Source organism: Trichosurus vulpecula, chromosome 6, assembly GCF_011100635.1.
Source record: "Trichosurus vulpecula isolate mTriVul1 chromosome 6, mTriVul1.pri, whole genome shotgun sequence".
In the NCBI taxonomy this organism is placed as follows: domain Eukaryota; kingdom Metazoa; phylum Chordata; class Mammalia; order Diprotodontia; family Phalangeridae; genus Trichosurus; species Trichosurus vulpecula.
Genome location: NC_050578.1, coordinates 130,559,480 through 130,576,847, shown reverse-complemented (window position 1 = coordinate 130,576,847; position 17,368 = coordinate 130,559,480). Strand labels below are relative to the sequence as shown.

The 17,368-nt window shown below is 37.6% G+C and overlaps 1 protein-coding gene across 1 annotated transcript in view; it reads right to left on the bottom strand.

Moving 5' to 3' along the window:
• Positions 1–1,651: 1,651 nt before the first annotated feature.
• Positions 1,652–17,368, bottom strand: part of LOC118854758 (transmembrane protease serine 11D-like) — a 38,050-nt gene continuing 22,333 nt past the window's right edge. The window contains exons 5-10 of the mRNA XM_036765022.1: positions 16,435–16,595; positions 13,401–13,439; positions 10,880–11,057; positions 6,994–7,253; positions 4,327–4,469; positions 1,652–1,813 (exon numbers count right to left, since the gene is read on the bottom strand). Coding sequence (XP_036620917.1) covers positions 1,652–1,813; positions 4,327–4,469; positions 6,994–7,253; positions 10,880–11,057; positions 13,401–13,439; positions 16,435–16,595 — 943 coding nt within the window. The remainder of the gene's footprint in view (positions 1,814–4,326; positions 4,470–6,993; positions 7,254–10,879; positions 11,058–13,400; positions 13,440–16,434; positions 16,596–17,368) is intronic.

The window sequence follows — 17,368 nt, the reverse complement described above, 5'->3', positions numbered from 1 at the left end:
TAGTTTTATTGGATCCTAGAGACCTTAGGGAGCTGTTTTTGTTTATTGAGTAGAGAAATGGCATAGCCAGATCTGGGTTTTAGGAATATATCGCTTTGGCAAACATATGGAAGACAGATTAGAGAGGGGAAATTTGAAACAAAGATGCTAATTAAGAGGGAATTGCCATAGTCCAAGCAAGAGAGGATCAGGATCTCAGGTGGTGGCCACGTAAGTGAAGAGAACCAAATGGATGGAAGAGTTTGGAGATCAAATTGACAAGACTGCCAACTGATTGACTATGTGCAGTCAGTAAGAGTGAGTAGAAGATGACTTCAATTATGAAACTTTGTGACAGGAAGGATTGTGGATATCTTTGATAGAAATCTGGAAATTTGGAAGAGGTTTGGATTTTGAGGGAAAGCTGATGATTTCTGTTTTGGACATGTTGTATTGAACATTCAATTCAAAATGTCCAATAGGTAGGTGGTGATCTGGATAGGCGCTCAAGGTAGAGACACATTTCATGTTAGGAATTCAAAGCACATTGTATTAACAATAAAACTTTGATTAACCAGAACTCTCAAATATTTATAATTTAAACACTTTATAGCCACAGAACTATACAAAGAAAATAATTGCCTTAATTATTCCTGAGGCACTTTGAAATCCCCAAAGAAAGTTTAAACAACACTCACCATATTGTACCCATAAAGGCTGAAAAGTGAATTAATTAATTAGAGCACCCATTCCTCAAGAGCTTGAATTGGTCAGGGCTTTACTACCTTTCATTCAATTCCTGTAAGGCAGATGAGTGCCCTATGTTTTTATTTACACTTGACAGATGGGAAAAATAAAAGATACAGTGATAGCACTAGAAGCACACATGACATTAAATTACTTTTCTAGTCACTAAAACTCACTCCTTTCCTTGCTTTGGTTGTTAGAGTATAAAACATTGTAAAAATAAATTCATTCAGTTATCTCTGGATTCCTTCGAAGTACCATTTGGTAAATGCCAGAAAACAAATTTCTATTTATTATTATGTTCTGTCAAAAAGAAAGAAAGGAATGGTGTGAATGTCAGACATTTGAATAATGAATATTGAATAAAGAAAGGCTTTAGATTCAGACAATGGAAAACTGTAAAATTGTAGTTACAGGGCCTGAGATTTAGAACTGGAAGGGACTTTAATACAATCTCCTCATTTTACAAATGTTCCAAGTGGTTATGTGACTTGCTCAAGGCCATACAGGTAGCAGGTGGCAGAGTGTGGATTTAAACCAAGGTCCTCTAGTATGCTTTTCACAACACTGCAGGGTTTTCCTTTAGAGAAAAGAAGAATTGCAAAGTCTCTTTGGCTAAGTGGAAAATTGAAAGGGAGGCTTTAATGACAATGCAGTCTGATCAGTTTAGAAAGCAGGCAAAAGTATTTCAAGTCCTGCAAAACAACACGAGAAAGACCTTCTGAGTTAAAAATAATCTGTCCCTGGAAAGGAAAGAAATTATTATAAGGAGTATCTTAATGAAGAGCTATTTTGTAAAAATCATTGAGGAATTCATGAAAGCACCATGTTAAGGTAGTGACCGAAACTGAATGGGCAAATGGCTTGGCATTTCAGACAGGCACACCCTGCATACAACATTTACAGTAGAGACCAGCTTATTGTACTAGAGTCCAGTTTGTTGAGTTATCCAGTCACGATAGTAGGGCACATAAGTATAGACTCCAGGTTTGTTTGGCAGGCCACATTCATATCCCCAGCTCACTATTCCCCAAACCGACCAGATCTGCCTTGAGTCAGCCATCGCTAATGGTCCACCAGAATCTCCCTGAAAGAAAATCAACATTTGTGATTAAGTATCATGATTTTACTCTAAATCACAAGGAACTCTGTACACGTGCGTATGGTGTTTATCTCAGTACTAGCAGAGATGGAATATCATTAGAACAATCAGAGCAAGTGTAGGATTTTATGTTGTAGTATGATTTAGTCTCATGTTGACTGCTGAAACTTATGTAATGAAGAGTCTAGAAAAGTTCTGATTTCTTTAGTACAAGTCTCACAGTTAGAAGGGACTTCAGAGGTCATCTAATACATTATTGTATTGTATTTATTTTAGTATTTCATTTATTTTTATCATCATAGAATCTCTGGCTTCTTTCAAGACCCATCTCAAACATCATCTTCTGCCAGAAGCCTGGGGTTACTAAGAAGTAACCTCTCCTCCGCCCCAGCCCAGCTCACCCAAGTTACCTTGTATTTACTCTATATGTACTTTCTGTCAATTCTCTTTGGATATGTATTTCCTTCTCTGGAATCTAAGCTCTTTGAAATCAGGGAATGTTTTTGCTTTCTCTTTGTGTCTCCAGTTCTGACCACAATACCTCATATATGGTAAGGACCTTAATAAATTCTTGTTGATTGATTGATCATCATCTTCATCTTATTCCTGTCTTTTAAAAATGGAATTCAGAGAGAAATAGTATGAAGATATTACTATCCTATGATTCCTTTTAATTTAATATTGTGCAGATTATTGTGTAGGTGAATAAGTGTCAGCTTTTTGCTACTGAATATGAGTATTGGCATTTAAGTCCATCACCTTAGACTCACAGAAAGCATCTTTGGGACCACTCCAGTGGCAGGCAGGACAACAGCAATGACACACCTTTTGATGCGTTCCAACATGGTGTAATCTCTTTTGCTAATTCTCTCTATTTTAAAAGCTTTTCTATAGCACACAGGACAACAAGGATGACACACACCTTGAACAGTTCCAGCATGGCGTAATCTCTTTTCTAAGTCTTTCTATTTTAAAATCTTTTCTTTCTAGTTTGGTGATTGAGTAGTTGATATAGCAATATATGTTTAAAATATTCTTAATTTTTTTCACTCAGTGTGTCTAAGCAGTTGTGAGCAACATGTCAGTCTTGATGTGTCAGTTGTAGTACAATTTATTTGTTGAATTCTTAATATTTTGACATTTGTATTTGTGGTGTGGGAATTTTCTGCCTGTAGTTTAAGAAGTACAGTGAAGTTCTTCTATATAATTCTAGCTACCTGATAGTTTCAGCTGAATGATGAGGTCAGAAACCAGATACAAAGTATTTAAAAGAGAATGAAAGAAGTAAAAGCACCAAGTGTAAACTCCTTTTTCAAGTTTAACCGAGACAGGGAGTAGAGATATAGAATAGCTAATTAGAGCGGTAACTAGTGAGTTTTTTTGTTTTGTTTTATTTTTTAGGATGGAGGATACTTGGGCTTGTTCATAGATAGTAGAGAGGGAGTCAGTAGATATGAAGAGATAGAAGGTTAGAGAGGGCAGGGGTGATAGGGTAATCAGTTGGAAAAAAAGACAAAAGGGGATGGGATCAAGGTACATGCAGAATTGTTGGCTTTAGCACAGAGTACATAATATTATCAAAAGATAAAATCATAAAATCATAAAATTATCAAAAGATTAAATGCCTTACAAATTTTAAAGCATTTCATGTATCACTTGGTATTATGACTTTCAGTTTCTCTGGGCACATTAATTTTGTTTGTTAACTTTTCAATTTTATGTCATATATTTATGTAATATTTTGTGTAATATATAAATTATATACTAAAACAAACAAATAAATGTTATCTGTTTTATCTTGCATCACTTCTATTCCTTGCTTAAGAATTCTCTCTAATCATAATTATAAAAAGTTATTTCTTTCTTTTAAATATGTAACCTTTAACATTAGGTCATATGTCCATATTTTTACTGCAGTGTGGTGCCAAGAGCTATAAACTGTGGTCTAGATGTGGTCTGAGGAGGGCATAGTTAAATAAAACTTAGAATAGTTAGAATAGTTTATATCCTTAGTTTGGAGGCAAGGCTCCTTTCTTTCTGGGCAAGTCTGACTCTGCAGACATCAAGGACTAGAATAGCAGTTGGTTGGAGAAGTAGGAGAGCTGTGGGCAGAAGAGGATACTGAAGAGCCTGCTTGTATGATCAAGTGCAGTGGCAAAGACGACCCAGGCAGTGGGGCTGACCCAGACCTGTACCTGGAAGGTAACAAGACCCTCCCCCTGCTCTGGGAGGGCGGGGTGGGAGCCTAACCTTTTTTTGTCATGGACAGACTCCCTTGGCAGTCTGGTGAAGCCTCTGGACCCCTTCTCAGAAAAATGTTTTTAAATGCATAAAATAAAATAGAGGATTATGAAGAATACCCATTACACTGAAATAAAGTACCACCCCCCCCCCTCATAAATTCTGAAAGGGCAGGAACAACTTCAGGGCAATTTATTTGTACCATTAATACTCTGCCACATATCACTACATGCCCAGTTTTGCTACTCAGGACCCACCTGACAAGCATCAGTGCCACCTCCAGGTTTTCCAGCACATATCATGCCAGATGTGACAGCTCCATTGTAGCTCTCTGGCGCATTACAGTCATCAGTGCTTATGATTTGGACCTCACCTTGCCGAAGAACATTTACACCACTACCTGTAGATTGCAAAAGAGATGAAGAGAAAAAAAAACGAGAACTTGGAATTTACAAATTAGATTTCCTATAGTCACAAACATGATTTGATGAATAATGCACATTTTCCAAAAATCCTCTTCCAGATAGTATCACAGGGGAGGCATTGGTAAGACAGTTATATGAAAAAGATGCTCCCACAATCTCTCAACATGGGATGGAAGATATTGGTTTCTGGAGACCTACTACTACTACTCCTCCTCCTGCTATTACAACTACTGCTGCTACTACTACCATCACCACCACCAGCACCACCATTCAGTGGAACTTGAATATATGATATTATTTCTAAGGAAATATGATACACATATAGTATTTATAAAATATTTGTTAGGGAGGACATTTCAAATGTGTCAAGATTCTTGTATTTAATTCATTTAGACAGAATGCATACACAATGACTTTTAATGCTTCTAGAAAGGCTAAGGATATATGTGGATGTGATTGAAGATTTTTTTTATTTCCCCAAAGAACTCTGAGATATTTTATAGTAGTATACACTTTGCAGCTAGGTGGCACAGTGGATAGATTCATCATCTTCATGAGTTCAAATCCAGCCTCACACACTTATGTGTGGCCTTGGGCAATTCACTTAATCCTGTTTACCTCAGTTCCTCATCTGTAAAATGAACTGGAGAAGGAAATGGCAAACCATACCAGTATCTTTGTCAAGAAAATTCCAAATAGGGTCACAAAGAGTCAGAAATGACTAAAAGACTGAACAACAGCAACAACCCCTTTACAGAAATTCAATTTGATTCATTTTGGCAAAGATTTATTTCACTTAAAATGTTCAAGGTACTGTTCTAGGCAATATGGATAGAAAGACAAAGACAAAAGAACTCTGTCCTCATTGAGGATTTTGTGGTTTTTGCCACAGCTTTGCAGTCTAATGTCTTTTGAGAAAGGCAGTGAATTTGCTATTTTAAAATAGACCATCACTGTCTACTTGGGTGGATGCTATATTACAGAATGCACATAAACATATATCCACGCCCAACACATATACACACATGCATGTGTGTGCAGAGGGCAGATCTTGAGAAAATGGGTGGAAGTGGCAGTGGGGCAGATTTCAGCCCACGTAATGAAACATTTCCTAACAACTAGAGCTGTTTTGAGGTATCAAGTATGAGACTGCCTCCAGAAGTAGTAGGTTCCCCAACATGGGACATTTTTAAGGGGAGTTTCCTGTTTATGTTTAAACTAGGTGATTCTCAGCTCCTTTATTTTAGCTTTCTCTCTTCTTTGACTCTTTGCTTTAGCTTCATATTTCATTAAGTGATTAATTCAACCGGCATTTTAGGGGTGCCATTTGCTTAGTTCTATAATCACTTATAGGAAACACAAAAATAAGTGAAAGAATTTCTTTCTGTCTCTGAGGCAGAATGGAACATTCAATATGGAACACTTAGACAATAATTGATATGTAACATTATTCTGTAGATGATTTTAAAATAATAATAATATGCCACATGCTCTACAATTGTTATCACATTTGATCCTCACAATAACCCTGTGAGGTAGGTGCTGTCATTATCTCAATTTTATAGATGAAGAAACTGAGGCAAATAGAATTCACATGACTAGGAAGTATCTGAGACTGAATTTGAACTCAGGTTTTCCTGACTCCAGGCCCAGGGCTCCTGTACCTCATAGCTGCCATAATATGAGGAAGTTGATATGGTGGCAAGAATCCTGTGAGATATTAAATTAGTTACATAACCTCTATGGGCCTCAGTTTCTTTATCTATAAAACTAAGAAAGTGGACTAGATGATCTCTAAGGTCCTTTCTAGCTTTAGATCCACAAACCTGTGCAGTATCTTAACTTATACTTCTGTTCTTTCTCTTTTTCTTTAGTTTTTCTCTTTTGCCTATGCCTCAGAACTGTTGATAGCTTCCAGAGCCATTACTTTGTCCTCCCAGTAGAACCCAGTTCTAAAGAAACAAAGGCTGCTTGCATGATATAATGGAACAAGCATTGGAGTTGAAGTCAGAAGACACGTTTAAATTCTACCTTTGAAATTTATTAGCCATGTGACCTTGCCTAAGTCACTTAACCCCTCACAGTCACAGTTTCCTAGTCCTCTTTGAATGAAGTTATTAATGCTTCTAGTACCTAACTCCTATGGTTGTTGTAAGGCTCAAATGAGATGGTACTAGGTGAATCTTATTATTATAGACTCATATTTATGATAGACATAGGCTTCTGAGAATTCTGGGCTTGAGAATTGAGGGACAGGAAGGACCTTTGAGGTCACTTATTCCAAAGCCCTCATTTTACATATGAGAAAAGGGATGACCAATGAGGTAAAGCGATTTGCCCCAAACTGAGCTAGAATCTGAAAAACAAAGATTGTTTTTTTGCCTCTAAATCCAGTGTTCTCTCTGATATGCCATACGGCTTCCTTTAATACCTTCTTCCATATCCCCATGACCCTAAATGTTGAATGAAATTGAGACCATTTTTTCCTGAGACACTCACCACCAGGCTGAAGTGATCCCCACCCTGTCACATAAGCACTAGCTCCTACAGGAATGTCCTGATTGGCCTGAGGGAGACAGATTCTATGGATGTTTCTGGTAAAGGTGACTCCACCATTCAGCTCCACAAGTGCAATGTCGTTTTCATGAGTTCCTGCTATATAATTTGGATGTATTATAATGCTCCTCACATTTACTCTTTTTTCTGGAGAACTTAGGATATATCCAAAGGTAACACTCCATTGGCGTGGATCACTGACACTAGAAAAATAAGATGGAAATGTATGCGGTTAAAATATTCTTGGATCAAAAACATAAAATATGGAGCTTATAAGGGTGTCTCTCAGTAATGCTTCAATTTTGTGGGTTTGTGAGTGTTTTTATTTTCATTGCTAAGAACTTTTTCCCAATACCTTTTAACTGCATGTTATATATCCCACAATAATTTAGTAGAACTAGATAGGCTGTAAGGAATTCCTTCCCAGGGAGAATTGCTTACCAAGGAAAGCTCAGGTCAATGACTTTAGAAGAAATGTTTGGAGCTGGTGATGACCCTGGGAAATTTTGGTGCTATGGCAAAATTTCCAACTAAAATCATAGTGATCTCCAGTGTCAAGTAGCCAAGTAACTCACATTTATATAGTGAGTTTAAGATTTGCAAAGGGCTTTACATACCTTGTCTTATTTTATTTTCACAGCAATTTTTAAAGTAGGTGATACTATCCCTATTTTATAGATGAAGAAGTTTAGGCTTAAAGAGGCTGTGACCTGTCCAGGGTCATACAGTTAAGACATGTCTAAGGTCTTCTTGACTCCAAATCCATTGTTCTGACTTCTAAGCCAAGAGGTAATTTGTGTCATGGACCATTTCAGAAGGGGGTGAAACCTATGGATCCCTTGTCAGAATAATGTGTTTTAAATCATAAACTAAAATCCATAGAATTATGAAAGAAATCAATTGCATTGAAATAAAGATGTATTTTCTCCCTTCCCAAGTTCACATATACTGTGAAATCTATCTATATCTATGGATCTCAGGTAAAGAACCCTTGCACTATGGCATGCTGTCTCTTAAGTACTGCTTGGTAAGGGATAGAAACGGGATCTGTGATTTTTCTTGGTACAGGAAACTCCCAGATGAAGGGACTCTTCCTTTTAATGGGCATGATAAAAGACAAAAATGTTAGGGACTTAACAGAGCAGACACGATTAAGAAGAAGAGGCAAGAATACACAAAAGAACTATGCAAGAAAGATCTTAACATTGCCCATAACCGCAATGGTGTGGTTACAGATCTCCTGGAGAATGAAATCAAGTGGGCCTTAGGAAGCATTGCAAACAATAGGACTAGTGGAGATGATGAAATTCCTTCCAGCTGAACTATTTAAAATCTTAAAGGATGATGCTATTAAAGTTCTTTACCAGCAAAACTCAACGATGACCACTGGATTGGAAAAGATCAGTTTATGTTCCAATCCTAAAGAAGGGCAATGCCAAAGAAATGTTCAGATTACTGAACAATTGTGCTGATTTCACATGCCAGCAAGATTATGCTTAAGATTCTATAAGCTAGGCTTCAGCATTATATGAAACAAGAATTACCAGAAGAGCAGGCTGGTTTTCAAAGAGGTAGAAAAACTGGAGACCAAATTGCTGACATTCACTGGATTATGGAAAAATCAAGGGAATTCCAGAAAAAAACAACATCTGCTTCATTGGCTGCACTAAAACTTTTCACTGTATAGATAACAACAAAATATGGCAAGTCCTTAAAGAGATGGGAGTACTAGGTCATCTTGCTTGTCTTCTGAGGCACAGAAGGCCAAGAAGTAACATGGAACAAATGACTGGTTTAAGATTGGAAGAGGAGTACAACAAGGCTATATATTGTCACCTTATTTATTTAACTTATATACAGAGTACATCTTCTGAGATGCCAGGCTAGAAGAATCAAAAGCCAGAATTAAGTTTGCCAAGAGAAATATCGACAGTTTCAGATATGCAGATGATACCACTCTGATGTCAGAAAGTAAAGGGGAATTAAGAAGCCTTTCAATGAAGGTGAAAGAGGAGAGTGTAAAAATTCCAAAACAAAAATAAAAATAGGAACTTGGCAACTGGTCTCATCACTTCCTGGCAAATAGAGGGAGAAGGAATGGAATCAGTGTCAGATTTTATATACTTGGGCTCAAAGATCACTGCAAATGGCAACTACAGCCATGAAATTAAGACATTTGCTACTTGGAAAGGAAGCTATAGCTAATCTGGACAGCATACTAAAAAGCAGAGACATCACCTTGCCAACAAAGATCTGTATAGACCAAACTATGGTTTTTCCAGTAGCAATGTATGGTTGTGAGAATTGGACTATGAGAAAAGCTGAGCACCGCAGAATTGCTGCTTTTGAATTATAGTGTTGGAGAAGACTTTTGAGTGTCTTGAACATCAAGGAGATCAAATCAGTAAATATTTGAAGAAATTAATTCAGGCTATTCACAGGAAGGTCAAATACTGAAGGTGAAGCTTAAAAATGGGACTCATTGGAAAAGACCCTGATGCTGGAAAAAATTAAAGGCAAAAAGAAAGGGGAATGGCTGAAGATGAGATGGATAGTGTCATAGAAACTCCAAACATGAATTTGGACAGACTTTAGTGTGCTATGGTCCATGGGGTCATGAAGAGTCAGACATGACTGAATTACTGAACAGCAATGACAAAGTTTATCAGGGGATATTCTACCAGCTCCAGCAGTGGGGAGATGAATAGAAGGCAGGATTCAGAGAATATGCCAAAATTTCAAAAATAGAATCCTATGTGATTTGGTACTTGCTGACACAGTATGATTGTTTAATGGGGTTGTTTCTATAGAGATTATAATTTTTAAACTCAGGCATCTGAATCAAATAGCAGTATCTTACACTGAAGTCCCCTTACCATTGATGCAAAATGTGAAAGTGCTAAAAGTCTGCACTAATAGGTCATTTTCAGCTTTGAATTCTAGATTCACAGGAATAAATGAAATTAGTGGGGGTAATTTCTGCTTTTTATCCTTTCTAGTGGATAACTAGGCTTGGCAGGATCTTGCTTACTTATTCCTTGTACTTCAGACTTAACACTGAAAGACACTGACACAAATTAGAAACATATCTTTAGGTATATCTGGTTAGTAAAAATTCAGTATCAAATCAATGAGATCAGAACCACTGTTGCACAGTATAATCTAGACCAGGCCTGTGCAACCTATGAAAAATGTGGAAGTAAACATTTTTGTAATTGCATAAAATTTGTACTGCGAATACAAAGAAGAGACTATGTTACTTACCACAAAAGTAAAATTAAGCTAATATACAGCTAAAGATGACAAAGTTCTCTTTTACTGCTGTTTAAATCTAGGACTCACACATCTTAGACTTGGGTGACCTACACCTAGCTAGGTGACTTAGACTTTAAAGGGCAAGTTTTCCATAGAGGTAGAAATGAGAGAGAGGGAGAGAGAAAGAGAGAGAGAGAGAGAGAGAGCGAGAGAGAGAGAATGAGAAAGAATGAGAGAGAGAGACAGACAGACAGAAAGATGGGGGCTAGGAATAGTAAGAATTGTGTGAAATTACAAAAATGTAGGTATATCGGAAGATTTTCTGGATTCTACTCCACTTCTAGATCAGGCCTGCACAACCTGTGGCATGCCAAAGGATTTTGGGCAGCCCATGAAGAATGTAGAGGATGTTTTCCTCCACGGTTTTTGCAGGCTGCCAAACTAGCATTAGCAATAACAGGCTGTTCTCGTTCAGTTTTTTGAGTTTCTATATGTTCAGTCTGATGTAGAGGCCTTAAATCACATGTTCATTGTCATGGCTGCCTTATTTCCACTTTATTGCCTATAAACTTACCTTCTGAAGCAGTGAGCAGCAGTCAGGAGCCATGTGTTACTAATTAGGACAGCTCCACAGTGGTGAGCATTGTTGAGCTGAAGGCTTGCTTGCCAAGGCCAATCTCCAGCTCTCGCTTCTGTTCCTGCTATGATTCTTTCATAGGACAATGTCATCAGTTCAGGGCTGGACCCACATTCTGACAGGAAAAGGAGTCATTAGCTTCAGGGAATGTTCTGGGAAGAGTAATATTCATTTCTGTTTCACAGATACTTCATAGGACTTTATATTTCTCTATCTGTTCCTTCTCCTCTTGACTCCAGAAATAAGGAAATATCTAAGAGCCTGGGCTGTCAAACATGTAGTTACTCTGGCTTCTCAGTAGGAAACTCTGAATTATAGGTGACAATAAGTAAGATTGGGGATTAACATGAATTTAATTTAGATTTCATTCTAACTATCCACAATGAGGGCAGTAGATAGAGTGCCGGACCTGAACTCATGAAGACTCATCTTCCTGAGTTCAAATCTGGCTTCAGACACTTAATATCTGTGTGACCCTAGGTAAGCCATTTGACCCTGTTTGCCTCAGTTCCTCATGTGTAAAATGAGCTAGAGAAGAAAATGGCAAACCATTCCAGTATCTTTGCGAAGAAAGCCCCAAATGGGGTCATGAGGAGTCAGAATGACTGAAATGACCGAAGAGCAACAAATCCAACAAGGGAAAAACCAAATGGATGAAGAATTGCTTATTGTCTCGATTTTGCTATGCTTCTCCACCAATACATAACCTTATTTACAGAAACTATAGTTGGAGAATGAACTAACAGCAGCATTCATTATATAAGAAGAGGAGAACAGGCTGCATTATTTTGGGGGAATTGCATAGTGCTTTTACTGGCCCCAAATTCCTCCCTAAAGTGAAGGCTCATTAAAAAAAAAAAAGAAAACAAAGCAAAACAAAACACTACTGTTCATCTAGTCACACTACACATTTGCAAAGCATGAAATTCCAGGCTCAAAAGGTTTAAAGTTGGAATTCATCCATAAGACAATGGAGAAATGTGTGGCAGGTATAAGTAACCTGGAGCCCATCATGAATAAAGAATTGTGTAATAAAAGTAGTGTTGAAGGTGTCTTTAAAGAAATAGACGGGTAGGGGGAAAGAAGCAAGCAAGCATTGTTATGAAGTACCTGCTGTGTGCCAAGTACTATGCAAAGTACTGTGCGGATGTTATCTCATTTGAGCCTCACAACAACTGGGGGAGATAGGTGCTATTATCCTTATTTTACAATTGAAGAAACTGAGAGACACAAGTTAAATGACTTGCCCAGGCTCACACAGCTATCCATCTTGAGTGTGAGTTATAAGGCACTAGAAATAATAGCATAAGTGCGTGAGCCTGGATTTGAACTGAGGTCTTCTTGATTCCAGGCCCAGTATCCTATCCACCCTCTGAAGGTAGGCCAATTCTATGGCAAGAGTGAAGGATAAATCATTGGAACCCTTCTAATGTCAAGAGGCCAAAGCACATTGGTTTTCCTCTCCCCATAGAGGTCTTAGGGGAGAACATAGACAAGAATTTTATAGGATGAGAGGGTATTAATTGGTTGCAATCTGCATCATCAGAGGGCATGACCACATTAAGATAATGAAGATCAACATCGTCATCATCATCGTTGTCATCACTAGCATTTGTAGAGAGCTCTAGGCTTCCCAAAGCACTTTATAAACATTTCATTTGGTCTTTACAACAACCCTGGAAAGAAAGTGCTATTATTACTCTCATTGGATCGATGAGAAAACTGAAGCAGACAGAAGTTAGGTTACTTCCTCAGGATCACACAGCTACACAATGTTTTAGGCAGGATTTGAACTCAAGTCTCCCTGACTCCAAGTCCAATGCGCCATCCATTGTACCACCTAGCTGCCTCATAATCTTTATTAAAGTATAAAAATATTGATGTATTAAAGTCCCCATTTATGTTGTAAAAGTGACTCTGGGGTCTTGAAGATGATCCCAGAAGAACATCATCTTTTGAATGGCTTTATGAGCCTAAAGCTGGAAAGATTCCTTTTTAGGATAGGCCTTATAGTATCCTTTCTCTCTGTTGATTGAGTACCAACACAGCTAAGTAGGCTTATCACTAAAGTCTTGGTCTTCATATAATGATTTTGGGGCCGTAGAATCTCTTGAAGACTAATTACTAAAATGTGGAAATTAGTTAGGAGCTGCGTAGAGAGAGGTTGTACCCACGGTGATGAAGTCTCAGGTCATTGAAGTATTGAAGTATCATATATGTTGTGACTGACTACAAGCAACCAAAAAAAGCTCCTCTTGGTAGTAAGAGAAACCATAACAAAGTGTCAGCAAATATCATTTATCCCTACCCATATAGAGAGTCACAGAGTTAGATTAAAATGCAGGTGGGAAGACCTTTGCAAAGTACATTGGACAAACCCTGTTTATTGCTAATAATACAACTTTCGTTATTTATATTTGGTTAAATCTCTTCAAGCAAATAGCTTTTTTAGACTTACCTCTGATTAGAATATCTTGTACAGTCTCAGGAGGAATAGCTGATATTAAAAGAAAAAAAAAAGAAGTTAAATAAACAAGAGTTTGGTGCCCCCTTCATAGTCATGCTTACTTTTTTTTTTAAACCAGAATCTGCAGAATCATGCTAATGATTATGTTGGGGTGTAACAAATGGACTGTCTTACAAGCTTGCAAATATGTAGAACATAACTGATTAAATAAATCAAGTTGGCAAGTGTTTTTCTTCCTATGACATATCTATCTCCTAGTGGGTGGGTTGATTTTCAATTCCCTTTGAATTTTAGATTCACTCAGGGCTTAGGAGAAAGAGGTTTCTTCAGCCAGTGCGGGGCCTCTTAGAGACCGCTGGTTAGATATGTGCTGCCTGTCTGACTAAACAATTTAGAAGTACCCCAAGCTTCATCTCAGTAAAGATGATACCCTTGGGCTTACCTTGAGAAGCTCAGGAAAGTAATTGATTTGTACATGCTGAATTCCACACCAAAATGAAATGCATTTACAAGTCTAAGGTTTTTCTCTCTTTCTCCAAGGCACTGGCTGGAAAGGATTGGTGTCATGGACAGTAATATATTATTGGCCTGAGAATCAGCTTGAAAGGCCCAAATCCTACAACTCCCTTCATTTCCTATAAAATAGTAACTCTATGCTCCATGATATTTTGTTTTTCTGCTTCAGTTCCTGTTTTCCAGGAATTAGCTTTTCTCCACTTCTGGGTAGATATATGTGTGCTTCCCTCAACTCTTGTCTTCTCCCTTCTTTGAATATGATTTGGGCAAGCTTAACATACAAGCCTCATGGGCCAGATGATCAGTGTTAGATATGAGTTATGAGGGGCTGGAAATAACATGAGAAAAGCTTACAGTTCTAAGTCTAGAGGTGTTTATTCAAAGATACACAGGATCAGGTGTAACTCATCAGTCCCATAGGCCAATCTCACTAACCCTGAAATAGTAACTCCTGTCAGCTTTGTCAGCATAGGCTTTAACACTGTGCACTCAGAGGTAAGCTAAGAGATCCACTGATGTCAGATGTTCATAGTCATACACAGAACACTGCCTGATGTCAACCTGACCTGCTTTCCTTTGTCACTTGTCTTTCTAGTAGGTTTACTAGGGCAAGAAGTGCCCATAAGTTAGCATCTGTTAATTCAAATCACTTGTAGCAGTCATGATTGGTGAATCTCTAAGAAATCCCTATCCCTAGCCTAGTGCCCCTACGCTTAGTTGATATGAGACCTATGTCCACCATATGCAATAAGCCCTGGAACAATGAATTGTACAGTAGGCTCCTTTCCTGCTTCATAGTGGGCATCTGGATTGGGACATAAACCAAAAAATTTGTTCTTGTGACTTAACAGAATGTAAGCTCTAGTTAAGAAAGAGCATTGTATATCATGCCATTCTTCATCCCAAATAGGGGTTAGCCAGGCATGGATCATGGGAGCGTCTATCTGGAGCTAGAAGGGGCTTCAAAAGCTATCCAGCCCCACCTCTTCATTTTTACAGATGAGGAAACAGATGACACCTAGAGGTGGGGTAAAACAGAAGTATTTCTTATACACTTATTTCAGAAGTCGATAGAGTAGGAAGCACCTGAGACTAGTTCCTGGAAAATATAAAGCTAAACATAAAAGCAAAACTTAAGACTTGCAATATGTGTCTATCCCACAGAAAGGATGGTAAATAAAGTCAGTATAGAACTGGAACTGCCTGAGTAAATTCATAGGCCAATAACTCACTACTCTCCTCTATTAACTGCTTAGGAAAATTTCATCTTAAAACAATGATGAAATTCTCAACTCAGGGTCATGGATCCCAAAATATTGTTACACTCCCATGGGAACTATGCTCAGTGGAAAAAAAATCGATGTCAAAACTTTTCTACCTAGTCCCTGAGGGAACATGAAAAACCTCTTCCCTGAGGGGAAGCTATGGTCTGTATTGTTATTCCTATTGCTGCATGAGCTTTCCTAGTTGTTACAGATGTTGTTTCTATGTCCGCAGGAATCAGGAATTTGGGGGCCAAGATAATACATGAATAGTTGAGGTCCTGGTCTCGGGCTTGCACTGAACAGTGCTCACTGCTGATGGAATTGCTAGTTGGGATTTTTGTGTGTGTGTATTCCTGCAACAAACCTTGCTACATTCTATAACTAACCGTAAGTCTGTTGTGTATATATTTTCTGTGATTTGAACCTAAGCACAGAATGTCTTGTCCATTAGATTAAAATAATTAATGGAATGTTATTAATAAGATAATATTTATATTATTTGGGGATATTTATTAGCTCCCCATTGCATGATCTGTACAAAAAGCAGACACCTATCTAAATTCTTTAGCATTTAATGGAATGTCCATTTAATGAAATATATCCCAAACAGATTAATATTTATTACATTACTATCACTTATATTGGTTAGCTTTTTAAAGTTATTTTTCAAAACTCCCCTTTAAAAACAAACAAAAGTTTAGCCTTCTGTCAGAATCATCCATTATATTATAATTGAATTTATTTATAATTTCCTTTTATAGTATATTTTCTGAATCAATTTTGCTATTTGTGATATTGTATTTCAGAATTGCATTTATCTAAATGGATTATTAAATCAGTAACATAAATACTCCCAATGATTTTTTTTGGGAGGGCAGGATTTGGAACTATATAACACTATTATGGTAAGTGAGGTAAACACCTCTACCAAAGGTGGACAACTGTTCTGAAACTTATGGTCTTGCAAGTTGGCTGGGTCACTGAGAAACAGTATATATCAGAGGCACAACTTGAACCCAAGCCTTCTTGAATCCCTAAATCTGCGTCTCTTCACTGAAATAAGATTTAATTCAAATTTATCAACATTTATTGAAAGTCAGTCAACTTAGCATTTATTAGTAAATAAAATATCCATTTTAAGGATCTCAGTTTCACCAAGTAGAATCCAAAAGACAAACATACTATATAATTAAAAACTTACAATACAGAAGATAAAAAGAACTGTAAAAAAACATGATACTTGCGTTGAACGTTTCCAGATGAAACATCAATTGTCATAGTTCCAGCATTATTGTGCAGCTGACTTAAAATCTGCTCAATCCTGCTCTTCCTTGATGCCCCATTGGTATTACGCTTGAACTGAAACTTCAGGAGAACAGTTGCTATCACACCTTGATCACCCGGCCTGTAAACCATGCAAGAGGGTCAGGAAATAAGTCATCATTGTCATTTCTGACTTGTTTCTACATGTTCTTATTTTCAGAGAGCACTAGACCAGGAACAGAGATCACAGAGCAGAAAGCCCTGAATCCAAATCTGCTCTCCAACTGGATGGATGACCTTGGCCAAATTCCTTAGATAGTCTGCTTCTGTTTCCTCATCTACAAAATGGGGATAATAATAGAACCTATCTCCCAGGGTAGCTGTGAAAATATAAGGAGATAAAATTTGTAAAGTGCTTTGCAAACCCTAAAGCATTATGTAAGTGCCATAAATAATCACTACCACCACCACCACCACCACCACCATCATCATCATCATCATCATCATCATCATCATCATCATCATCACCATTCATTCATCCATCCATTTATAATGAGGTAGAGCTGAAAGCAACTTTAGAGTTCATTTCATAATAGCTAACATTTATGTAGAGTTCAGCACTTCACAATTATCATCTCATTTGTTCCTCATAATAGCCCTGGGAGGTAGGTGTTATTATTATTCCTATTTTACAAGTAAGGAAACTGAAGTTAAGTGACTTGCCCACACAGCTGGATTTGAACTCAGGTCTTCAGGACTTCCAACCTGGTACTCTCCTATTCCTTCTAGCCTCTTCATTTTAGAGCTTGAGAAATTGTTTGACCCTGAGAATTTAAATCATTTGCCCAATGTCACAAAACTAAAACTGGGATCTAACCCAGCCTTAGATTTCTCATCCAGTACTCTTTGTATTGC